The sequence below is a fragment of the Aspergillus fischeri genome, genomic scaffold (genome assembly GCF_000149645.3).
Source record: "Aspergillus fischeri NRRL 181 1099437636245 genomic scaffold, whole genome shotgun sequence".
NCBI classification, from domain to species: Eukaryota; Fungi; Ascomycota; class Eurotiomycetes; order Eurotiales; family Aspergillaceae; genus Aspergillus; species Aspergillus fischeri.
In genome coordinates this window covers 1,696,889-1,720,582 of record NW_001509773.1, presented here as the reverse complement: position 1 = coordinate 1,720,582, position 23,694 = coordinate 1,696,889, and the positions used below count along the sequence as shown (strand labels likewise).

The 23,694-nt window shown below is 49.3% G+C and overlaps 9 protein-coding genes and 1 non-coding gene across 10 annotated transcripts; 3 read left to right on the top strand and 7 right to left on the bottom strand.

The window, feature by feature from the left end:
- Window positions 1-741: 741 nt before the first annotated feature.
- Window positions 742-1,447, bottom strand: NFIA_107350 (polysaccharide biosynthesis domain-containing protein; the record flags this gene model as incomplete). The annotated part of the gene is made up of 5 exons (XM_001267139.1): window positions 742-811; window positions 867-903; window positions 968-1,252; window positions 1,310-1,334; window positions 1,403-1,447. 5 exons carry the CDS (start codon window positions 1,445-1,447, stop codon window positions 742-744), a joined length of 462 nt encoding a protein of 153 aa, XP_001267140.1.
- Window positions 1,448-1,921: 474 nt separating this feature from the next.
- On the bottom strand, window positions 1,922-3,632 carry NFIA_107340 (synembryn; the record flags this gene model as incomplete). Its single annotated transcript, XM_001267138.1, has 7 exons — window positions 1,922-2,021; window positions 2,073-2,917; window positions 2,965-3,084; window positions 3,138-3,296; window positions 3,352-3,428; window positions 3,491-3,565; window positions 3,626-3,632. The coding sequence occupies 7 exons, from the start codon at window positions 3,630-3,632 to the stop codon at window positions 1,922-1,924; spliced, it is 1,383 nt and encodes a 460-aa protein (XP_001267139.1).
- Window positions 3,633-4,455: 823 nt separating this feature from the next.
- NFIA_107330 (putative telomere length regulator protein (Rif1)) lies at window positions 4,456-9,927 on the top strand (the record flags this gene model as incomplete). Its single annotated transcript, XM_001267137.1, has 3 exons — window positions 4,456-7,416; window positions 7,471-7,725; window positions 7,777-9,927. 3 exons carry the CDS (start codon window positions 4,456-4,458, stop codon window positions 9,925-9,927), a joined length of 5,367 nt encoding a protein of 1,788 aa, XP_001267138.1.
- Window positions 9,928-11,559: 1,632 nt separating this feature from the next.
- On the bottom strand, window positions 11,560-12,978 carry NFIA_107320 (uncharacterized protein; the record flags this gene model as incomplete). Its single annotated transcript, XM_001267136.1, has 3 exons — window positions 11,560-12,614; window positions 12,747-12,778; window positions 12,890-12,978. The coding sequence occupies 3 exons, from the start codon at window positions 12,976-12,978 to the stop codon at window positions 11,560-11,562; spliced, it is 1,176 nt and encodes a 391-aa protein (XP_001267137.1).
- Window positions 12,979-14,914: 1,936 nt separating this feature from the next.
- NFIA_107310 (amidohydrolase family protein) lies at window positions 14,915-16,112 on the top strand (the record flags this gene model as incomplete). The annotated part of the gene is made up of 3 exons (XM_001267135.1): window positions 14,915-15,062; window positions 15,107-15,503; window positions 15,674-16,112. The coding sequence occupies 3 exons, from the start codon at window positions 14,915-14,917 to the stop codon at window positions 16,110-16,112; spliced, it is 984 nt and encodes a 327-aa protein (XP_001267136.1).
- An 852-nt stretch (window positions 16,113-16,964) lies between these two features.
- NFIA_107300 (putative choline transport protein) lies at window positions 16,965-18,628 on the top strand (the record flags this gene model as incomplete). Its single annotated transcript, XM_001267134.1, has 3 exons — window positions 16,965-17,092; window positions 17,147-17,775; window positions 17,835-18,628. 3 exons carry the CDS (start codon window positions 16,965-16,967, stop codon window positions 18,626-18,628), a joined length of 1,551 nt encoding a protein of 516 aa, XP_001267135.1.
- Window positions 18,629-18,880: 252 nt separating this feature from the next.
- On the bottom strand, window positions 18,881-19,974 carry NFIA_107290 (D-hexose-6-phosphate mutarotase; the record flags this gene model as incomplete). Its single annotated transcript, XM_001267133.1, has 3 exons — window positions 18,881-19,267; window positions 19,331-19,654; window positions 19,729-19,974. 3 exons carry the CDS (start codon window positions 19,972-19,974, stop codon window positions 18,881-18,883), a joined length of 957 nt encoding a protein of 318 aa, XP_001267134.1.
- Window positions 19,975-20,318: 344 nt separating this feature from the next.
- Window positions 20,319-21,443, bottom strand: NFIA_107280 (aldo/keto reductase; the record flags this gene model as incomplete). The annotated part of the gene is made up of 1 exon (XM_001267132.1): window positions 20,319-21,443. The coding sequence occupies one exon, from the start codon at window positions 21,441-21,443 to the stop codon at window positions 20,319-20,321; it is 1,125 nt and encodes a 374-aa protein (XP_001267133.1).
- Window positions 21,444-21,803: 360 nt separating this feature from the next.
- Window positions 21,804-21,890, bottom strand: NFIA_107270. Its single transcript has one exon. It is a non-coding gene; the product is annotated as a tRNA-Gly (tRNA).
- Window positions 21,891-22,268: 378 nt separating this feature from the next.
- NFIA_107260 (TFIIH/NER complex subunit TFB3) lies at window positions 22,269-23,513 on the bottom strand (the record flags this gene model as incomplete). The annotated part of the gene is made up of 3 exons (XM_001267131.1): window positions 22,269-23,121; window positions 23,180-23,457; window positions 23,484-23,513. 3 exons carry the CDS (start codon window positions 23,511-23,513, stop codon window positions 22,269-22,271), a joined length of 1,161 nt encoding a protein of 386 aa, XP_001267132.1.
- Between the last annotated feature and the right edge of the window lie 181 nt (window positions 23,514-23,694).

The following is a 23,694-nucleotide window of genomic DNA, read 5'->3' as shown; positions in this document are numbered from 1 at the left end:
GAGAAGACCATTACTGTGAGAATGATACATAAAGTAGGCAAAATATTTATAAGACAAGAAGAACACGAACCAAAACGCTTCACTGTCTCCATGCTTTCAATCTGAAGCATTAAGAGGATCCGTTTCATTCTTCTTTGCATTCTTTGCTTCGATACCAGATGCGGTAATATTGAGGCAGCCATTTCAGCTCAAAGAAACAAAGGAAGTTGAAGGTCGGCCGTTAACATTGTTCTTCACTTGCGATAGACAAAGGGTCACGTGCCACCTGGCACACAACACAAATCAGATTATGCATCCAGAAATCTATGTACATAAGTGACATCCCATGAATTGCGGTCAAAGGTTATATCGAGTAAATGATATTCATTTCTCTACAGTATTGCGTTGTTATGCGAACGGCATTCGGATTCTCGCTTCCTGGATAGCCGCTTGGGAGAGTCACAAACTCACAGCCACTCGAAGCGAAGTTTGAGGAGGTTACCGCTCTAACATGACTCAAGGATAGCAGAGTCAAGTAGAAGGACTTTTCCGGGGCCCCTTCAGACTGCTCAACAAAGGTAATATCTCGAGAAGGTGAACTTGAGCGACCGATAACAATCAAGGACGCACTGTCTGACGAGCTCTTTCGACGCTACGTCGCTGGCAAGGCAATCTCGAGTACATTGACACTTCGTGGCGCCGACTACTCTTCCCGATTGGCAGTCCTACAAGGACCAGAGAACAAAGGAATCCAAGTCGGTCTTACGAGCTGGCCTTTTTCTCTTCCGGATGAGCCCTCTCATAGATCCAGTCATTTAGACCGGCCCGGTTTCTGGACTCGTCAGAATCTATTCGCGTATAATATGAAATGGGGCGCAGTGACTTACCGGGCAATCTCGATAGCGTAAAATTGCATACGCATAGCTTCAGTGACGGTTAGTAGCTATTCGCACCTTGCCAAAAGAATTAGCACAGAGTAGCAACTTACCGAAAATGGTTGTGTCTTGATCGTACTCGACACCGGGACTGACTCTGAGTATGGTTCCGAAGTTGTAGTCGCTAATCTTCTTCTCGTACTCGTTGATAAATTTCCGCCACTTTTCCTTGCCCTCCTTGCTCTTCATACTATCCTCGTCGATGGGTGCCGCAGGATCGAAGTCGGGAAATTCCCTCTTGAAGTGCTCGTAGATATCGTCGTCCATCTTTGTTAATCTGAGCTGCGAACCGCGGACCTTCTCGAGAATCGCCCAGTATGTCATCAAGTGTTCGACGGCTACACCAGGAAAATGTAAGTATCGATGGGAGTTTCAATCGACTGAAAGGTACTGACCCTTCACCGCGAACTGCTTCTCCATCTGAAGTCATGATTAGCGTCAGTAATCGTCGTATTGATTAGGTGCACGAGGTCTCAACATGAACTTACATCCTCCAGGTTCTCCGCCGTCTCCGGGTCAAATGGCTTCGACATTTTGTAGCTATTGTAGCTTCCTGTAATATATTTCCAAGATGTAGATACTGTAATGAGGACGGGGTATAGATAAAGGGTCGTAAATCGGTGTCAAATATGTGAAAAGTTTACTCTGGTGATAAGTGCCCCGCGATCTTTTTTCTTGGGCGGAGATTTTTGCGTGGTGGCCGCGAACCCCACCAGGCTAAGACCGTACGTCATCAGCTATCGCAGAAGATAGTTAGTGGATGATAGTAGACGGTTCCTGAAGGTCATGCAATTGATATGTTTAAACAGATTATAGTTGAGAAATGGAGCTTCTGATGCTGCAGTTAAATCACATCACTATTGGCAGGAGCAATTACAAAGCGCGACCTGTGCTTGAAGTGAGGAATATAGCTTTAGTACGACATAATACAATGAATTTTAGATAGATTGAATAAAAGGCTGGTATGGCAAAACGTGAATGGAAACTGATAGCTCAAAGGTATTGCATCAATCGCTTTCATCAGAGTCAGGTAACTCTTCGAACCGTCCGCTCTCAACAGCCTGTCTGACTGGGTTTTCAACATTCAAAACGCCTGTAGCCCTGGCTCTGCAATTAGGATTAGCATATGGTATCAATGATGTAGGAACTTTGTCTTACCTCTCAAAAAGCACGAATAACCTCTCTGCTTCCCTTTCCTTCTCCTCTCTGGACATTGGCGGGCCCGTGTCCTGTTTCTCGGCATCCCATCGTTGGCCAGTGATAGGGTTAATCTCTGGGTCAAAGCCATTCGAATTGGTTGCGAAAGCTTCACTCGCAGATTGTGGTATCTCAATACCACGAGAGGCTAGCAGTCCGGCGGCGAATCCGTATCCGATGTTCTTTGTCAGGTTCTCTGCGTCTTTGCCTGAGAGAACGAACATGAGCTCGGAGATCGCGATTTTCAAATTCTGGTATGGCGTGGTTGACAGTCGCAGCAGCTTGGAAGATAGCGTATCTGATGTGCCAATTGGCTGTTTCCTATCACTGTCTTCCGGCAAGAGGAGCCACTGCATGTATTTACGGGGCCCATCAGGTGCCACTTCGTAGATGGTCACAAGTGAGTGGAGAAGTGGGATGGCCTTCGTTGCGAGGTCCTGGGCGTCATATGCAGATACTGCTTGATCAAGAATGTTGATGAGCTTGTCAACATTGCAGTTTTGGTTGAACGTCGGGAAAATGGGACTGCTCTCGAAGTGCTTTCCCTTCTTATTCTCGAGATCGAGAGTTGACAGGCAGTTGAGAAGGTATCCCAGTAAGCCGTCTAGAGGTTTAGGTGGAATGTCAATGCGGCTAATGATCTTGAAGATATAAGGAATCGAAGGGGAGAAGGTTGCAGAAAGATCTGGATAGACCTTTGAGACGTTAAATATCAATTTCAACGTGTCAGTAAGTGCCAGCTCGTCTATCTGGGCCAAAGGCTTTTTGCCAGACTTGGGAAATTGCTTTGCATGCCGAATTATTTGCTGTTGTTGTCAGTAAAATGCGTCAACCAGAATGTCAGCAGACTCACGTAATTGACATTATCACCCAGTGAGTGATTCTTGATAAGCTGCTCGTAGTCCATGGTAGTGTCATAAGTACATATGAACAGTATACGGCTGATGACCATCTCATCTTCCGAGTTATCACACTGCAAATTCCTGTCTCAGCTTGCCCGGGAACTTAGTTAGATGACAGTCATACCTTGAGCATTTCAGCTAATTTGCTTCCATATCCTGTGTCCACAAAAATCTGACGCATTTTGTCATCCAGTAGAAGGGCGTTCGCGACGCAGCGCAGTGCCGCGCGACGCACATCTGGCGTCTCTCCCTCAACTCCGTATCTACCCAGTATTTTCATACCCTGTTGTGAGAGTTAGAACGTACGCATTGTAGACAGTGTTATGAGCCGCCCTTACCCACTCTGAGTAGATGGGCCCTGCATTGCTTGGGTTTGTGCCATATTCTCTTAGACGAAGGAGTCTCTCAGCCTTTTCTGCGCCAGGAAGTCCGCTAAGTCAGAATGACCAGTCTGATGGCTAGCTTTGTACGACTTACGGGGTGATGTGAGAGATCTGTCATTGAGATCATTCTCAAGGGTTTTCAAAAGCTCCGTCACCTCTTTCGATTTGTCTGTATTGATCAGTGGGTTGATTCGGGTACCTTTTCACTAATGAGATCATCGAGACATACCTGCCATCATGTTCCTCTTGACTCTATGCCGACGACTGGTGGGTCTTGATCAATCGAGCTGAGCTTTGTACGCCCTCCGAGGAAACCCCCTGCAAGCCTGATCTCGTACGAGTGACCCAAACAGGATAACGGCCGCCAATGACAACCCCAGTTCACAAGAGATCACAGACTCAAGAGTATCAGGACTACTGAACAATTAAAGGAAATCAAGTGAGATAAGTATCTTAGGCCACCTAAGGGAGTCAAAGAAATGGGGTAAAGAGATGCGGCTAGTTGAAACAATGAATAAATAGTAGTATGGTGGATAGCCGCAACCCCACATATAGTAGTCTACCGTATGGAGTGGTAAGTTGAATCTAAGAGGTACTTAGCCACGAAAATTTTCTTTTATTCGGTATAGGCATAATGACAAAGAAGTCTCGAGAAGGCAGGTAGCCATCTTAAATTCTCTAAGACCTGCTGCGTATATAATCTCCACCTACCCTCGCATCACCATCTGGTAAGGCTTGAAGGGTTGATTGCCTTAGTGCCTTAGGCACTAAATCTGGTAGCCACCACTTTACGCGTGCCTCAGCCACACGTCGCGATCGCAGATTTGGAGCGCGTCTTTTCAACTTTAACACCCAGGCTCGGCGCGGCCCTAGGAGCGATCTACTACTGAAAACAGATCGCAAAGGGCATCAAGGCTCTGGGGACTGCTGCTGAATACCTTTCGCAGGCATTCGCATGTTTAGCTTGGCCTGAGTCTTGTAGCTTGACCATATCGCCATGCTTTTTGTTCTCTTGCCGTCCCTGTCCTCATTTCCTTGATCGTTCGATCTGCCTGAAATATGGTGGAGGTTGTCGGCCCTCTGTCTGCTCGTCCGCCCACTCCACCTAGGACAGGTTCTCGTATACTATCTGAGAAAGATCGAACAGAAGATTCTCCTATCGTCGTACAAACTCCCGTCGATTCTCCTTTCGCCGCGGACAGTTCCGTCGGTGCTCCGTCTACTCGACAATCCAAGCGGGTGAACTTCTCGCCATGGACCAAGTACATCAAACCTCCGTCCTTTACAAATTCTGCTCTCAGGTTGAAGTCAGAACTCAAGGAGCTGCCCCCTTCGAATGAATGCAAACCGACAAAGTCGATTCTGAAGACGACAAATGCGCATCCTCCGATCGACACAACCGACGCCGCACCGTGCACTCCCGAATCCTTCGCCATGCTGCTCGAGTCGATCACACAACAATTGGCTGGGGAGTCGATAAGTTCGAGACTGGATGCGTATATGCAGTTCTTTGGGGCCCTGAGGGCTTACGAAGGGCTTCCTAGTGAGCAAGAAATCGGGCAGAAACTTGGGCTCATTACCCAGTTCATCCAACGGGATCTTAGCACAGATCTTGGAGACGGGGTGCCTCTAGGCACGAATCTTGTCATTCAAGCTCTCAAGTTAGCCGCTGCGCTCTCATGGAACATCGAGATAGCTGCGCACCTCCCAGACGAATTCAAGGTCTTCCTTGTGGAGCACTCCATCAATGCCCTTGAAAGCGCGAAAGCGCCCAAATCGGTCTTGACACATTATATGTCCATACTGTCCACACAAAACTTCCATTCAAAAATCATGACAAACGCGCGGATCATCCGTCTACTTACCGTACTCGAAGACATTACCAGCCGCGTGAATGGAAATGCAATAGTCTTTCAGCGTCTAAGCATTTATCAGCGCCTTCTTACTCAGTCCAAGTCGACTTTTGTTTCCCAGTCAGGCCTCTGGGTAGAGCATTTGTTATCCGGTCTCCTTCATCACGTCAAAGATACAAGGATTAAAGCCATCTCTTTGGGCTTTCAAACCTCGATGATTTGCGGTCCGAATCCCAATTTGTCGAAAAGTATTCGTGACTTATTCGATCGTCCTTTGGACAATGGCAGAAAACTAGTATCGGAAATATGCGAGCGAATGTCAAGGATGATGGCAAACGTCGAAAGTGGCGTACATGTGCCCCAGGTTTGGAGCATCATTGTCTTGCTTTTGAGAAGCAAAAGGCTCAGTATCGACCAATGGGAACATTTTAAAGAATGGGTCCTTATGCTGCAGAGGTGCTTCAACTGCAGTGAATCATCCATCAAAGCTCAGGCTATTCTTGGCTGGAACCGATTTGTCTACGTCGTCAGCCCCAGCGACACGACAAGTCGGTCAATGCTGAGAATGCTAAGCAAACCCATCATGTCTCAGTTCGAGCGGAAGAAGCAAGAACGACATGGATCACAGCCCGGACAATTAGCTTTGTGCAGCTACCACAACCTATTATACTATGCATTTCGTCCGTCTGCAACGCTCCAACACCTCGATATTGTCTGGGAAGAGTACGTTGCTGGCCCCTCGAACGTATTTGCCTCATTCCCTCACTTGAACGATCGATTCTGTCACGTTCTTTCCAACCTACTTTGGAGCCCACAAGCCAAGATATGGACCGAGAACAAAGTCAACGAGAGCACGAAACTCGAACCTGAGGAGCTGCCTTCCATCGACTGCAGATGGGTGAGGTCAAGAATCACGATTATCCTGAATGTCTTCGAAGCCATCTTCAGAACTTCCCTTTGGGCTGACGATGTGGATAAATCGAATATCGCTGCTGCGTGGGTCAGCCTGTCTCAGGCTTTGTCCTATGCCTCAAGTAAAGAGATCACGCCATCCGCAGAATCCATGCAAGCTGTTGCCAGCGTGCTTGGACTTCTCCAACGGCTTTGGAATGCCGGTCCTTCCTCGCTAAACGCTCTTGGTGACGACTCGATGGATGTTTTCTTTGGCCGTTTTCGGTTCCTGTCCACTACCATGATCTTTTCTCTAGGAGGCATCCCATTTACCGAGAAACTTCTTCTGAAGACAACCAATGATACTTTCCAGGCTGCTAATACGCCGACGCATCATCCTTTGCGGGCAAACACTAACCTGGACAGCCCAATCCTACATCTTCTCCGATTCATAAGTGACGTGACTGGGGTCCCTGAACCTACACCCTCTTACTCGCGTCTGGTTGATGGTACGCTTGAGGCTGCTTGCAAAGGTAGAATATCCCGAGGCTCCCGTCTGGAGCTCCTTCAGCAATGCGCGCGGCTGTATCCGAATGATGCCGATTTTGATTTTGGCGTCCAAAACTTTGCTCAAATCGTGTGGAATTCAACTGCGCAGCTGGCTGCGGAGTCTCTAAGGTCTTTCCCGCTTGAATCTGCGCGCGAACGAGATGGATCCGTGATTCGTGATTATGAAAATGTTGTCAAGATCCTCTCTACAGGGCTCAAGTTTTCCACTGTTTTCCCAGCATGGAATCAGCTTCTTGATGCCTTAGTACGTGTCATGAGAACCGAGAAAGGGGACCGGGCCATTGCATCAATGACTTTGGAACCTTTAGCTGAATGCATGATGACAATTGATGCTCGGAACACGTATCTTCCACTGTCGTCACTCTTCACCCAGTCACTATCCATCCCATACTGCCATCAGAGTGATTCGGGCACGAAGGAAGGCGAGGCCATTACAAGCGGTTCCAAAGAAGACGTATTCTTTCCACATCGATTGGTACAGTTGGTGGATCGCACACTCCAAGAATCTTACTCAACATTCGATCCATCGAAGACCAGTGGTGTCGCGGATTTTATAGAGTCTTTGACATCCTTTTTAGGCTCCGGTATCTTGGCTTTTCGACGGAAATTACTTGAAAATTTCCAAGGATCCCTTGCGCTTTGGCTCAGAGATGAGGCACGCAAACTCAATATCGAGAGTGGCGTTGAAAGCAGGATTCTTACAGCTGTATGTGTACTAAGCAAGGGGGCCTTTTTTAGATGCATACTAACTTGGGTTTAGTGCCGTGCTTTGTCGTCAGCTGTCATCAATATTTTGCAAAGTTCTTCCCCCCATGACGCCTCGTGTCTTCATAGATTCGAATTCATTATCGGTGCGGGGCTCGAATCCTCTCATACATCAATTGCAAAGAGATTCTTAGAATTCTGGAATTCTACATTTGGATCGCAGGAGACCCTGAAGTATCCTGAGGTCATATCTTGTGCCCTGGCGAAACTGCACGAGCTCCAATCTGTGCATCGAGCTGGTAATACACAGGTGTGCACTCCAGCAGTCTGTCTGAAATGTTCTATGAACTAATGTTTTTAGGGCGGCGTACGCACCAATTCCGTCTCACCAGAGGGTTCACGTGAACCAGTAGATATGTCAATCAAGTCTCGCATTTCGTATATCCTAGATGACACATTCGAACATTCTCGTTCCCCCAGTTTCCATTCGTCGCCTGTCACGAATGAACGAGAGATTACGGCCTTGCCGTTGAGTCGAAATCCCGATGTCATCAGACGGCAGCCCGCGCCGCCCTTCAAGGACAGACATGTCGGATCTACTGTCGGGATTGAGTCGGACCCTTTCACAACAGGCAGTAAAGACTGTACCAAGCCCAACGACGTGTTCTCTATAATAGACAGCATTCGTTCGTCTTCGCCTCCTGTGCAAACTCCGAGAGAACTGGGATTTATGACCCCGCCGCACGCGCGTCAACTAAGCAACCCAGCCATGAGTACACATTCTCCTCGGACGCCTACGTTTCCAGCAGTTGCAGTCGAGAACGAGGATGGCTTCTTCGGCTCTTCCCCTACCCCTGGCACCAGAGGCAGGACGCAGGTGGTCGGCTCAACTATTCCCTCATCGCTAGCCGCTGAGGTGATGGATTCTCGTATGGATATCGATCCCCCCTCCTCGCCTCCAGGTATACGGTGTCTCAGTCCGAACTCACGCAATAAAACAGCCCCTTCAGATCTCCCTCAAATGCCTTCAGACGCAGAGAAAGAGAATATCCGTGCAGTTCCGACTCAAGAGAAGACGACGGTCAATAATTTCACATCCGAGTATACTGGTCTCGGGAAAGGGAAGCACGGTGAGCCTGGTCAATCGGAAAAGCATCTTAAGCGCCGTCTTCGTTCTTCTACGGGCAAACAGCAGATCGCAGATGCGCCTGCCGTTTTAGAACCTGCAACACCTATAGGACGTCAGGAAACAGAGTCTGTACCAGAACCCCTTGACAATGGCAAGGCGGGGTTCTTAGGAAGCGTCCACATCGCCGAGTCTGCGCCCAAGATAGGCCAAGAGATCATGGAAGGCAATGTGAATCAAGAGGAAACACACACAAAGCCGGACTGCATTGCAGACTCGTTCAGTGATGATATGGAGACCCAGGTAGCGTCTCAACTAGAACAAGACTTGGAGTCTGCGGGGAATATGAACGAGGAGCCTAAAAGCGAAGCACCTTCAGAACCTCCTAAACAACAACCAACAAGAAAAAGGAAACGGGACGCTAAGGAAGCTGATGCAGGTGAAACACCTTCTACTCGAGAGCGGCGTCGATCTTCGAGGCTGTCATCGACGAAGACACCATCTGCTGTCGAAGTCCAAGAATCCATGAGCACTCGTGTCTCGAGATCCATGACCACTGCATCATCGCAGAACCTCAAGTCTTCGCCCGCTGAGTCTGTTGCAAAGAGACGCAAACGTCAGTCCAAGGGTGAGAGGGGTATCCCAGCCGCCGTCATTTCGGAAGCCTTGGAACCGGCAAAGGAGCAAGGTACATCGCAAGAACATATTGCATCAAGCCACGACCCAGTTGATGTCTCGGGGAACACCGAGATTTCACCTCAAAAACGGAGATCGTCCCGTCTAGGAGGTCATGCAGCACCCGCCATCGCGGAAGAAAGTCCTTCTCGGAGGCAATCACCACGTACTGCGCGCTCCCGGAAACAGGCCAAGAACAAAGAGCTTCTTTCGGAAAGCTCTTCTCTTAGAAAGGTAGAGGCCAGTGCAAGCGATTCTGTGACGGAAACACCTGCAGCAGAAATTTCTGACCAGAATCTGACTCGTACCCGGGAGTTGACCCAGGAAACATCTGTTCACGGTAGCAACCTTCCAGAAACGATTACACCTGACGCATCAGTACAGCCAAGCACTAGCGGCTCTGGTGATACCGAGTTGGTCGAAACAGAGTCGGCGGCCGAGCCAGAGCCGACAGACGATCCTGCTCAAGTCGACGCCGCTCAGACAGACGCTGATGTTAATGATCATGCTCCCGAGGACAAAATCATGATTTCCCATTCCGCCCAGACAGGTACCTTGGTCGGCCAAGAAGGCGTAATATCCTCTTTACGAAGGGTACTTGATGATGTCAAATCAACCACCCTGAATCTATCTGCCCTGAAAGAGATCGACGACCTCCTATTCGATATCCGGGTGGAAATGCACGAAGCACTGAGAAGACATGCAGGGTAATTTCTTAATTGCATAGCGCTGGCGTTTCATATATGTCCTTTTGTATCTACTATCCACCTTTCTTTTTCTGTTTTGGCAATAGTCGTCTTGGGAAAGCCGCTACTATAACGTTTCTCTTGTCTGCTTTGCAGGTTGGTCCGTCTGAGTGTGGCCTTTCAGGGATTGAGGCAAACGGGCTGGACAGTCCGTAGTATAAATAGAATTCCATCATTTCTCTGTTTCAGGCAAGTGATCGTTCAAGAAGTCCGGACGATGTAAATGGAGTTCGGCACCTTTGTCTAGCATCGGTGTTGCTCATACCTAGGTGAGCAGGACATTATACACAATATCGTCCACCTTTGATACCTGAATGACAATAAATACATCGCCAACATGCCAGCGACCCATCCACAAATAATAGCCCATCGGAAATACAAACAAAGGTTTCAGACACTAGTCAACACTCCCATTCGTGCGTAATGCCTCCCGTGACAGGTGACACGGCTGAACCCAGAGCTCAACGTGGCTTAGCCGCCACTCTGTGCGACAGGGCTGTTGGAGGAGCGCTCCGCTGGTCAGCGTGGCTAGGCTCGCGTATTCTGTACATGTAGACGCTGAAACCTTCTTTCTTGTCCTTGGGATCACGATGCGGGGTTGGCTCTTGGCCATGAGGATGTTGACTTGCTTGAATAGTCCGGGAACTCCTAAAGTCTGGAGATCAAAGGGTGATATCAATATTTCCTTCACGTAGCATTTTGCTTCTCATACTGTGGTAGTAAAGATAGTTCCAGTTCCACTTCAATGATACCTCTCGTCATCTGGGATGACTGATCACTCAGTCGAGTCCTCGTCCTCGACCTCGTCTGCAACTCCTCTGGGATATATTGCGCCTCCGATCGTTGTGTTTCTATTCCTCCTAGTCTGGTCGGTCTGACGTCATCTCGTTGTCATATGTATTGATCAATTGATTAATCCAAATTAGGGCAGTTATCACCATAAGATATCGGATCCACAGACGGGAGCGAGAAACAAGGCGCCTCCATTTCCTGGGAAGGACAATACTAGCCGATATCGATATCGACAAACAGTTCCCGCTTGCAAAGCTCAGTATTTGGAGGACGCTGCACCGAGGGAAGAAAGCCCTTGGGGCAGAGAGCGACGCCCCGGATCCGATCCTGTGCTCTATTTGCATGGAACAGCTCAGGGATGATGAGGACGTCCGGCCGCTTCCTTGCGAGCATATTTTCCATTCAGCATGTGTGGATCCGTGGCTGACGAGATATCATACCTCGTGTCCTTTGTGCAGAGTCAGCTTGGTAGAAGATGACGGCAAGTTGGATCTGGAGGATGGGAGGCGACCTCGGTTCTTGACTATGCCTGTGCCTCCCCAGCCGGCGTTGATCAGTTTTGCAGGGCGATTTGGGTGAAGTTCTCATGTAAACTAGGAGGTCAGTCTTTCTCTCTTTGTGTATTTTCATGTGTCATGTAATTGCGGTTTAGTTAGCAGCAGATGGTCTATTCGAGGGATCGCGACAGGCATCACAGAATGAGCCGTTTGGCCTAGCCTGGGTGATTCCGGAGTTAATAATGTATTCAGTTAATCTACTGTTTGCCGGATCAATGCTTGGAGATTCGTTCATTCTATTTTCAGGATTAAACCCTCCATTCACCGGCCTGGTAGGCTATTCGCCCTGGTGTACCCGATCTAGAGCGTGATTCCGATGTATTGTTGTCCTTGATCGATCCAGCTTCAAGATCAATTTGCACACGTCCCTTTTTCATACATTCTCGTTGATCGTCCCATTCGTCCAAGTCTATTCCCTGGAGCTCTGCGGAGTTCTCCAGGTGTTCAGAGGATGGTTTGGCGATTGCTTCCTTGCTTGCTTCTCGCCCATCCTGTTTGAGGGACGGCATAAGCTCGTTGATAGCCCGTCGATATCCGGACCCTTTGATCTTGAGGACTCGGTTTAGAGAAAACGAAGGTCGCGACTGTGAGCCTGAGGATTCCTTGCCACCCTGAGCACCCTGCTGTCGGTACTGCCTGCTTCCGTATAAGAATGCCTTCAGGCCGAATAGCTTGCGGAGCAGCGGCCATAAGCACATCAAGTTCGCCACATAGATTGCTGTGCTGGCCTCCCGAATGTACCAAATCTGATAGGTGGTGGTCAAAGGGGAGGCGAAATTGAACACTTTGTTCAGAATGGCCGCCACAATGGTGAATACACCGAGGCTCATGATGCAGATAAGCAGCAGCTTTTTTCTCATCTTTATCTGTGCTTTAATGAGTAGCGGGACCGGGACCGCTAGCATGGCTGCATCCGACGATATGTTGAAGACTGCCTGAGTGATGGAGTAGTTCTGGTAGGTCGCACATTGCAGGTCCTTGACAGGCATGGCCCAGTACTGGGAGAATGGTCGGCAGTAGACGCCATAATAGGTGACCATAATCACAACGAAGCCAACCGCAACATACACCGCAATGATCTTGACATAGAGATGTAATCGGAGGTTCTTAGTTAACCGCCAGAACAGGGTCAACATGCAGATCTTGACACCCCAGGTTGAGAACAGCATGCACTGTTCCAATCCAATGACGATCTTACTACCAATGATCCGGTCCTTGACTTCTTGAGGATTGGCGAGAACTTTGTCGTAGTCGGCTGGGTCCATCAGGTTCGTCGCATAACGGGCGGATATTTGGATCAGAACTAGTAGACTCGTATAGATCAACTAGGATGGAATCATTGACATGTCAGCCGTTTCCGATTGAGGACGAGCAGACGGTGGACACCCACAAATGTTGCACTCATGACATAGTCATCAACTATTACACCACTTACTGTTAGTAGCTGTCACACGGGTTGGCGCAAACCTACCGGGGCATACAGTATAAGCGCTTGACCGATCCATTTGAGATAACACGAGATATCCTTCGCCTGATCAGTCCTTTACTGTCTCCTCAAAGGCGTCTCAATGTACGTACATTCTACCAACGTAGAGGACAATCGCAATGCTCCAGAAAATGACAGACTCCGTGAGCAGCTGGTGTGGAGTGGGCGACACGTTCCCCATCGTGGCAATGGAGCGAAACAGATGGGCAATCCAACAATGAGTGCTATTGCTCATCCGAAGCAAACCAGCTTCAGCTCCTATGCAATGTCAAGGTTGCATTGCCATTTACTGATTTAAAAGATCGAGATCGAGCTCTATCAGCCAGTTCACTGTGAGCTACGATGTCTCAGGTATATCAAATGGTCCGCGTATCCAAACATTGATTGACCGCATTATCATCTGAATTTTTGTGTCAGACCTGAAACGATACAGCTCGCAATCCCTCATTTGTTGCATGCCGTAATTTGTCAGACTCCAGACCCAGCTAAAGCAAGGGAGGAAAGGGAGGGAAGGGAGAGTTCAACGCAAGGGACGCTGGGACCACAGGTCGTAAGGACCATTGGCTACATCAACGCTCAGAGGAACATCCAGCGTTCAGCAGCGCTGTTTGAGTGCATTCTTACACATCAAAGAATGCTTGAACGTTTCCCAACTCCGGCCACTCGAGCGGGGACTCCGGACAAGATGACAGGCTGGGAAGCACGAGCAACAAAATTGCGTGACCCACTGTTGTTGTTCCACTCGAATCATGTTTGAGTATTTATCTTTGAGTCCTTATTTCCCTTGCACATCCAACCAAGGTCTTCTCAAGTGATGGAGGTGGTTGAATGCCATCACATGCGTTTGCCGTGTTAAGCGCAGCCAAGGCCACTTGGAGAAACATCTGCATAGTTCCCAATTAAGCGTCTGTAAGCGAGCCTTCCTCCCTAGGTTGATCTTTTCTGAAACCAAGGGTATTTGAGGACGTAATTTCGCATGTAAGGATAAGGTCTCCGGCACTACGACATCTAGGAGACTCATTTGTGCCCAGGCCCGACCAGGGTTCGCTTGTCTTTACGACTTGCGCAAGACTGCCAGGGTCAGCTTAATGGCAAGCTTAGATCAAATAGCGCGCACGGTAGTCCTCGAGGTGCGTTCGGACGCTCAGTGGTAAGCTATACCGCGCTTTGCTTTCCTCGCAGGTGCTCACACTGCAACCCGGTGTTGCACAATAGCCGTGTTCATGATCGGTTGAGATCAAACTTCTTCAATCATCCTCAGTCCAATTGTCCAAATAGCGGTCAGGCATTGATTAGAGTCATTCGTACATGTCTCGTACCAGCCAAAGCATTCTCCAGTATGTAAGGCTTCAGTGCCGGATTCAATCTCGTTAAAGGCTTATTTCTCCGCAAGTTGTTCAGGAGAAGATGGCAAATAACCGACATGGAAGAACCATGTACATCATCCCCAGAATGGTTTCAAAGAGTCATTCTTTGCAAGTCGCAAGTAGAGATGCTCCCGGAAAGAGGAGAACCGCAAGCCAGAATTTCCAGCCACCTCTTCTGGAATTCTTATCCCTCCGAGGACCACGCGTATGTTTAGCAAGTGGAGAAGTCCTGGAACAACGCCCCCGAACACCTCGCGTCAGCGTAGCTCTATGGCCGCACAAGATTTTAAGTGCCTGTAGCTAAATTCAATTCAGGACTGAAGCTCATCTTCGCTTCGCGGGCTTTGGTGACTGCCCAGATGGACAATTAAAATGCTCCTCGTGTCGAAGCAGACATCACTTCCAAGAGCGCTGGGCCCGCCTGGTGTTCTGAGGCCGTGAGCTTCTAGGGTTGTGGCAAGAGAATAAAGTTGGTTAGCATTGATCGTCCTGTCACTTAATTTCCCTTAGTCGGCAAACATTGGCCCGAAGGAGTGAACCAGACAATTGATAGGTCTCATAATTCATTCACGTGTTTCCCATCATAGAATCACGCTGCGTATCTGCAGTAAGTCTGCACATTAGTAGCTGTCATCGACAAGGACGCAGCTGAATAAAAACATCTCAACTCATTTGATGTTCAGAGCTGACCTAGTCGAGTGGGAGAATTGAGTCCGGGTCTATCCCGTGAGCCTTGTGATCAGTAATGACATGCGATTTCTGGGAGCCACTCTCCCTTCGTGGATCTCTACTCAACTGGCGCCAGCACGAGGACTCAAAGTGATTCCTCGCCATCACCAGGGTTATCACCCCGATTTTGAGATACAATGCGGAAGCTTATCGTCTCCGTCCAGCTGTAGTATGCGATATGACCGTTCTTTTCTGAACACTCTGGCCTGGCAGAGAAGTCGAAGCGTGACGCCAGCTTGTACATCGCTTCTTGGGACCGTGAGCGCTACGTGCGCCAGATCCATGGTCTCACCGGGGAATGTCTCCAATTATCCAACGAACATGGTATCGGATGTACAGTGGTCTCCTTGACTGTCCCCGGGATTCAGGGCATTGCGGACAAGACCGAGGCGGAGGAGACAGCGACTGTGACGAACAACTGGATCGCAGAGCAAATCAAGGAGCACCGAGACCGCTTGGGAGCTTTTTCCCGCCTGTCAATGCATAATGTTCAGGCTGGCCAGGAGCTTCGCCGCTGCGTCAAGGATCTCGGCTTCCACGGCGTTTTGCTGTGTGATTTCCAACATGCCGGGCCGAATGGCGAAACATACCTCTTCTACGACCAACCTCAGTACGATGCCTTTTGAAAGGTCCTCACGGAGCTCGACGTTCCCTTTATATCCACCCTGCAGTACCAGCCGATGTGGTCCTGGAAAAATTGTACAGTCAGCGTCCATCCTTGATCGGACCACCTCTATCTTTCGCTAACGAGGTGAGTCTGCGTACCCTGTGACTGATCAGCAATGGTGTGTTTGGCCGATTTCCCACAGCGAAGGTTATCATTGGTCATCTGAGAGAACACATTCCGTTTGACTTTTGCCGTATAAACCACTGGTTACAGGATGTCGACAAGCCCATTGCTGAAGACAAGGGCAAATTCGTGTGCAAGAAGACCGTTTATGATTATTTTAAACAGGATATCTGCATCACCACCGGCGGACACTTCTCCACGGCGACACTCAAGTATGTGGTGGACGAAATAGGCGCCGACCGCGTCCTCTTCAGCATCGACTACCCATATGAGACGATTGAAAATGGCTGTGGCTGGTGGGATAATGGTGCGAAGGCCCTTCAGGAGGCAGTGGGAGGTATTGATTTGTATCATTGCATCAGTCAAGGCAATGCGAAGAAACTGCTGAAGTTGGGTGACTTTCACGATTCCGAAGCGCCTGTCAACTGATCTCCCCTGACGATTAGTGGATTTCCGAAGCTTGCAAGATTGAGCGTGATAATTACACATGGCTTTACCTGGTCCTTTCGACTCAAAATTTATACAAGTACGGTCACTTTGACGACATACTAAATAGTCAGGCGAAGAAATGATATAAACAAGGCTGTGACTTTCACGACTCAGTGAGCAAAGCAAAGACGATAATATTGGACGAGTTGATGATCCTAAAAGTAGTTACTTAAAGTGGTCGGCAATAGGTCCTCTTTCTTGTTAGAAATCCACCACCATGCACCGGAAGTATTCTCGTTACTTTACCCAGATATGGAAATAGCAGAGAACAATCGAAAGGCCGATGAATATGCCCGAGAATGTGAACTCAGTGGCGAGGATCGACAAGAAAATACTACCTCAGCTCCCCCTTGCGTGGGGATCGCAAGAGCAAAGTTCTCTTACCCATCTAGCGGTTGTAGAAGTAAGTACCTGCAAACGTTGTCAAAGGTCCTGAGAGACTGCTCTCTGCTGGGTTGCTCATCTTATCATACCACAGCTCCTCAGATGTTACCATATCCCATCCCGACGCGGCGCATGCTCGGGATGGACAACATGATATACTACCGCTAGCCATGGCATCGGCGATTTGAAGACCAAGTAAGCCGTCAGATATGCAACCCACGTGGCGTCCATATGGGGGCAGCCACACCTCCTTGCATGGAGTAGGGGGTGAGAGTTAGGAGGTAGGTGGTTTAAGGAGCACATGCCACCGGATAACTCACCTGTGGCACATCGAGTGTACCAGTCATTGTTGTACAAGAAAGACTGGACTTCTCTTCTACCTCTGCATTTGTTCACCCAATCAACCAAATGGATACTTCCTATGATCCCAATATGATGGACGATGCACGTTTAGAGGCTGCCTTAGGCCACAAGCAGGAGCTGAAAAGGCACTTTGATCTCTTCAGCTTGGTCAGTCTCGGTATTGTCATTGCGAAGTAGGTCAAGCACAATGCTGGCCATCTGTACAGTTTGCTGACATGTTCACGTAGCGCCTGGGCCGTTACTGGAGGAACGATCGTTGCAGCTCTACAAGATGGAGGCCCCATGGCAATACTGTACGGCCTCATACTTGTCAGTATATTCTATACACTCATATCCGCATCCCTGTCCGAACTTGCGTCTTCCATGCCATCGGCCGGGGGTGTCTATTATTGGGCATCGGTGTCGAGCCAAGAATACGGACGGTTTGTTGGCTTTTTAACCGGGTACCTGAATGCTTGTGCCTGGCTTCTGTCGGCTGCGTCGATTAGCTCCATGCTCGGAAATGAGGCTGTGGCCATGTATATGCTCCTCCATTCCGGCTCGCAATGGCATTCGTGGCAGGTGTTCATCGTTTTCCAACTGCTCGCTTGGATTTGTTGCGCGGTGGTTTGTTTCGGGAATAGACTCATCCCTATGTTGAACCGAGTTGCTCTTGTTCTCTCAATGTGTGGTTTATTGGTGACGGTCATTGTCCTCGTCGTCATGCCGAGAAAGTATGCAAGCAATACTGAGGTTTGGAGAAGATATCACAACAACACCGGCGGTTGGTCGGATGGTATTTGTTTCCTAATAGGTCTGATCAACCCGGCGTTCTCAGTCGGAGTCCCTGACTGCATCACTCATCTTTCCGAAGAAGGTTAGTAATCTTGCTCCTTACGTCTACTACTTTCCTAGTTAACAATGCTTTTTACATAGTTATGAAGCCCGAAATCAGAGTCCCTCAAGGAACGATGCTTCAGATGTTAACTGCCTTTGTCACCACCTTTGTCTACCTAATTGCGTTGTTCTACTCCATTGAGGACCTCGACGCTGTCTTACATAGCGAGCTCTCGTCTTTCCCAACAGCAGAAATCTACCGACAAGCCACTGGATCCAGGCAGGGGGCAGTCGGACTGGTTGCGGTGCTCTTCCTGACCGCGTTTCCAACCCTAGTTGGAGTCTACATCACTGGGGGTCGCATGTGGTGGAGTCTTGCTCGAGACAACGCAACGCCTTTCGCCTCGTACTTCAGCCATGTTCATCCAATACAGAAGAATCCCATCCGGGCCACTGTAGCTATGGCTGGTATGGTGAGTTTCCTGGGTTGCATATACATAAGCAGTACTACCGCATTCCAGGCACTACTATCGTCCTATGTCGTACTGAGCACTCTGTCCTATCTAGGGGCTATTCTGCCTCATGTGCTGACAGGCCGGAAGAATATAGTGCCTGGACCTTTCTACATGGGAAGGAAGACGGGCTTGGTAGTGAACGGAGTGGCTGTGGTCTATATTCTTGTTACTATTGTCTTCTTCTGCTTTCCACTCACCCTCCCGGTCACAGTTCACAACATGAACTACTCGAGTGTTATTGCTGTAGGACTGGTCACTTTGACTGCGTTATGGTGGTCTGTTCGTGGAAGACGCGATTACAGGGGGCCGCAGTACAGTGTCGAAATCGCGCAAAGTCTTCCTGCCGTGTTGGAAACAGAGAAGAAGGGACTATCCTGACAGAAGGCTGCCTGAAAACCATATGAATGTTTGAATCTCTATCTCTCAGACGCCGCAACGTGTAATACTAGCAATTGAAATCTATCCAAGGCAATGGGCGGAACCCAGCATAAGTCCAGCAAGAACTACTTTCGATTGGAGCCTTGAGGGACATTCTCAGCTGCAAAGATTTGTTTTAAGTTCCTTAAGGCATCAAAGAGTTTGCTATCATCATCCATTCAGTAAAGGAAAAGATCAACCCCGCCGTTGCATCTACAGTCTCGGGCGGATTGACTGGCTTCCCTCCCAGGACTCGCCAGCCTCCAAGGTCTGCCAGCCAGCAACGGAACCAGCCTCGATGCAAATCATCTTCTTGTATGCATCATCCGGGGCAAAATCGGCCATGCCCTTCGCCTTTTCGATCCAAGGGTTCCAGACAACGACATCGTTCAATCCCTCGCGTGTAACAGAGAAAATAGGCTTGTCGTCAGCGGCAGATGCCACGATGATGGGAACCTTAGGGTCCAATGCTTTGTACACACGATCTGTCTCCTTGTTGATCTCCAACGCAGGCGAGTTCTCAGTGTGCGAAGTAGCGTTTTGGGTCTTATCGATGTAGGTCTTGGATTCGAGGTTCTTAACCCGGATTTGCGAGATATCCTATGACGCATTGGTAATTAGCAAAGCCATGCAGCACCGTCAGGAATATTAATGGTCGCTTACATCAATGCTGAGATAGGTGTGCATCAGAACCTGGAAGTCGAAATTCTGGTTGCCCTTGTTCTGCACTTGCAGGGATGTTTCCAGACCTTCCTTGCTCAAGGTGACACTGTACAAAAGGCCGAACTCATACGGCCAAGCCTTCCGGAATTCCTCGCTCAGCATAGTATGAGACAGACCAAAGTCGAGCTTGACTGAATCATCACAATCCTTCTTTCCTAGCGATTCGGACGATGACTTGCCTAGGAACTCCCAATTGGAGTTGCGCGCAAAGCCATGCTGTGGGAGGGAGGAGGTAGCGTGGTTGGGAGGAGGAGGGCCAAAGACCTATAGCAAGAAAGAGATGTGTCGCATCAGTCGTGCTGCCCAGCTTCAGGTAAGGAGATTTTGGTTAGACGTACAGGGAACACAACGGGAATGCCACCACGGATAGGCTTGGAGCCATCCAAATGAGCCTTTTCACTCATGAACAACTGTTCCCGTCCATTTGCAAGCTTCCACGAGGTGACCGTTGCTCCATACAAGTGAACGGTGACTGACTCGCCGGTGGGCAAGGTGGCCTCGATCTTGTTTTCGCGGAAGGTGATGGTGGGCTGGGGTAGTGATGCGGCCACACCAATGGCTGAGGGCTTCTTAGACCGCTCCATTTTTGCCGATGTCAGATTCAAAGCAGACCTTAGGCTAGACTTGTGGGTTTGAGAGTCTAAAGAGCGAAGATGGTCGTTGGGCTTGCTGTGATGCGGGGAGTGCTACGACGGGACTGAGGGGAGGCGGGGCAACAACATCATAATCATCGCCCTATTATTTCACCACATAATGACTCCCTCTGACATCAAGCCAACCTACAGTTCCATAACTTACAATATTAGTTCAAATAATTCGCCGCTTGTTCATTGTTACTTTTCCAGCTCTGACTACTATAGCTGCCGTATCCAAGTTCAAGGAAGCAATGGGATTGTAAAGGTACTAAGTACTGACTTATTGCATGCCTCTAACCATGCTGCCACAGTACCGTGGTATGTCCCTCGATACTGACAGCCTCAATCCGTCGCATCTCGTCTGGTGTCAGGCGCCAGCCTAGAGCCTGCATGTCCTGCTCCGCTTGCTCACCACTCCGAATTCCCACCAGAGGAAGAACTCCCTTGTTGATACTGAAATTCAATGCCACAGCGGCCACAGGGACACGCCTTTCTTCAGCGATTTGCTCAAGCACGTTCAGGGTTGGCTCAAGCATATGCATGGGATAGCTACTGAAACGATACGTCCGCGGAGGCTCATGGAATCGAGAGTACTTGTTCGACAGGCGGCCCTCTCCCAGCGATGCATATCCCTGGAAGACGATTCCTCTCTGGCGGCATTCGCGGATCAATCCATGAACTTCTGGATGTCTTCTAATAACGGAGTACTCGCATTGATTGGTCGCCAGGGGGACGCCATGCTTGTCGAGCTCATTGGCCATTTTGATCATATCGTCTTTATCATAATTGGCAACGCCAACGGTCCGTGCCAACCCACTGTTGACGCAGTCCGCAAGACCCTGCGCGACAGTCGGTATCATGCTAAGGTGAGTTGGTCCATGGACAAGGTAGACATCCACATATTCAAGGCCAAGCCTCTCCAACGAGCTTCTGAGTTTGTTTTCCGGGCCGTGCGATTGGAGAAAGACGTTTGTCGGGTCAGGCCATGACATCCACTTTGTCTGTATGATGAATTCCTCCCGCCTCATGTCCTTGAACAGCTGGCCACAGATACGCTCGCTGTCTCCGTCGCCATACGCAGGGGCCGTGTCAACAAAAGTTAACCCGACCTGTCGCAACTTCGACCAAGCGGCTCGGATCCTCGGAAGGTCACGTTCTGCATCGTATTTCCACGTGGCTTTATCGCCCCAGGACCAGGCACCGATGCATATATAGGGCACTAGAACATCGTGGGCCTTTCCTCGCAGTGTGATTCGTGCCCTCGAGTCTGGTATGATCTCACTGGGCAACACATAAGACTCCTCGCTCATCTTGGGGTCGACGGGATTCGGGTGTGGCGAGTGCATTGGCCCTTCTGTAGCGGACATGCCGGATGCCAGCCCTGTCTGCAAGACATACTGACTTCCTGCGACTGACATTTTGCGTAATTAAGGGTATCAATATACAAACGTATTCAATTCTATGTGTGCTCGAACTTGGCTATGCACAGAGTAGGAAAAATATCATATAACGGCACAGGATATCCAATTACTCTTGCGGAAATATATACACAAGCATTGGCCCCCCTTCGTCATTGTGGTGGCCAGATATCTGAGGTTTCCCGGAGGACATGTCCGAGCTCGCCTCCATCCACACTGCATGGTACATTTGCCAGACTGATGGCGAGGGCGCCATGATTCGCAAAAAATCATCAAGCGCATGTCCGTCACAAAAGGAATTACAGAACAACGCAAAAAGTATCAAACAACAATGAAGCAAAAAGCAAAAAGCAAAAAGAGTGCGCCAAACGGGATTCGAACTCGTGTCTCGGTCTTGCCCAGTAAGGGAATGGGAGGACCGCATCCTAACCACTAGACCATTGGCGCGCTGTTATGGTTAGTAAGGCAGACTTACTAATAATGACACACTCCACCTGCGATTCCGTTTAGCTTTGGCAGGCTATATTTCTCTCTCGTCGCGTCTCTTTGTATGGAAAACTTCTGATTGATGGACATGAACTGAAAATTCATCCTGTTTTGAGATTGTTTGGCTCTATAACATTCGCGCTTTTCAAATATAGAGACAGGTGAGTTAGAGAGGTGGAAAGTGAGAAAAGAAAAAAATCGATTCCAGAAAACGCCTCGCTATGCTCCGTCTAGGTATCCAACCCGATAGCCCAGAACTCCGGTCCAAAATTGTGGGTCAGCCCAAAAAAATCAAAAGAGTGCATCCAATGCTGGCGATCACATCAGAACGAGTGATGTTCATGTTGCTACCTTAGAGCTCGATACAGCAGCCATTGCTGCCCCCTCAGTGGCCACAGGCTTTGTGTTCGCAAGTGTGCTCGTAGCATCGCGTTTAGATACTTCCTCATCGATAAAGCATCCTAAGCCTGCAAACGCCTCGAGTAGGGTACGAGAATAATATTCACGTAAATCGTACCCGCCTGCCTGCATACGGGTGTCCTGCCTGATTGGGTCGAGGTAACTGGATGGGTAGTGATCGCGCAGGGTATAGTAGTCGCGCTTATTGGGAACGAATCCGCCAAATGGATCGTAGGCCTTCTCGGGCTCCGGGGTCTTGATCTTCTTGAGACCCTTGATGAGACCTGTGTCTGCTGGACCGGCGCGGTCAGCAGTGGTGGCAGCCTGGCCGAGTTTCTTGAGCTCCGAGCTGCGCAGGGCGGCCTGCTTCTGACGGATTCGATCTTCCTCGCTACGCCGCGCAGATGATTTCTTGAGGAGGACTTTGTGGCTCTCCCGGGCGATGGTGGCGGCATCGCCTGGTTTTCCCGCTGCGAGCCGGGCGAGATAGTCTTCTCGGCCAGCGATAACTTCTCGTCGCTCGTTCTCGTATTCTTGCCTTGCTTCCTCCCGGCGGATACGTGCGAGCTCTTGTTCCTGTGTCTGCTGTTCTTGGAAAGACGACGCCTCCTGGGCTTCGAGAGCGCGGTTGGCCCGAATGGAGTTCATGTTCTCTTGCGCGTATTTCTGGAGATCTGCCTCTGTCTTCGCTACGTCTGTACCGTGGACGAGATTTGCGATAATTTCTTCACGCTGTTCAAGGAAATCATCCCAGGCCCGTTTCGAGTCGAACTCCTCCTCGCGGCGATTCAGACTGGATGATATTAGCGCGGCTCAGAGAAAAAAAAGAACTCTAGCATTAAAGAACCTACATCGACATCACTCGGCGCCGTATATCCACCTCCCTTTCCACTCCGATATCCTCAAATGTCTGCTTTCTGAACCGATTCTTTCGCAAAGTCCTATGGCATCCCGCGACAGGGCAGTTGGCAGGGCCCGAGGAGAAAATCCGATCCACACATGACTCGCACATCTTATGGTAGCATTCTGGGTTGATGAGGAATCGCATATCCGGGTTTAAGTAGCGGGATGATTTGCAAACTGGACAGACCTCTACACAGGGCCATTCAGCATTTAATCGTAGGAAGATCTGACAGTCATGAGGTAGTTACTTACCATCTTCATCCCCGCGATGAGCGAGGGCATCGCGAGCAGGAGACATGATTCCAATCAATAAGACAAACTAAGCCAATCGATGAGATGTGAAAAATATTCAAATAATGTGAGCAAGTTTCAAGAGCAGAGAAAGTTGTTCATGTCGATGACGGCGTTAACTGATAGTTGAAGAGCTGGAGGGACGGACCAATCAGAAGTATGGTTCGCGGTT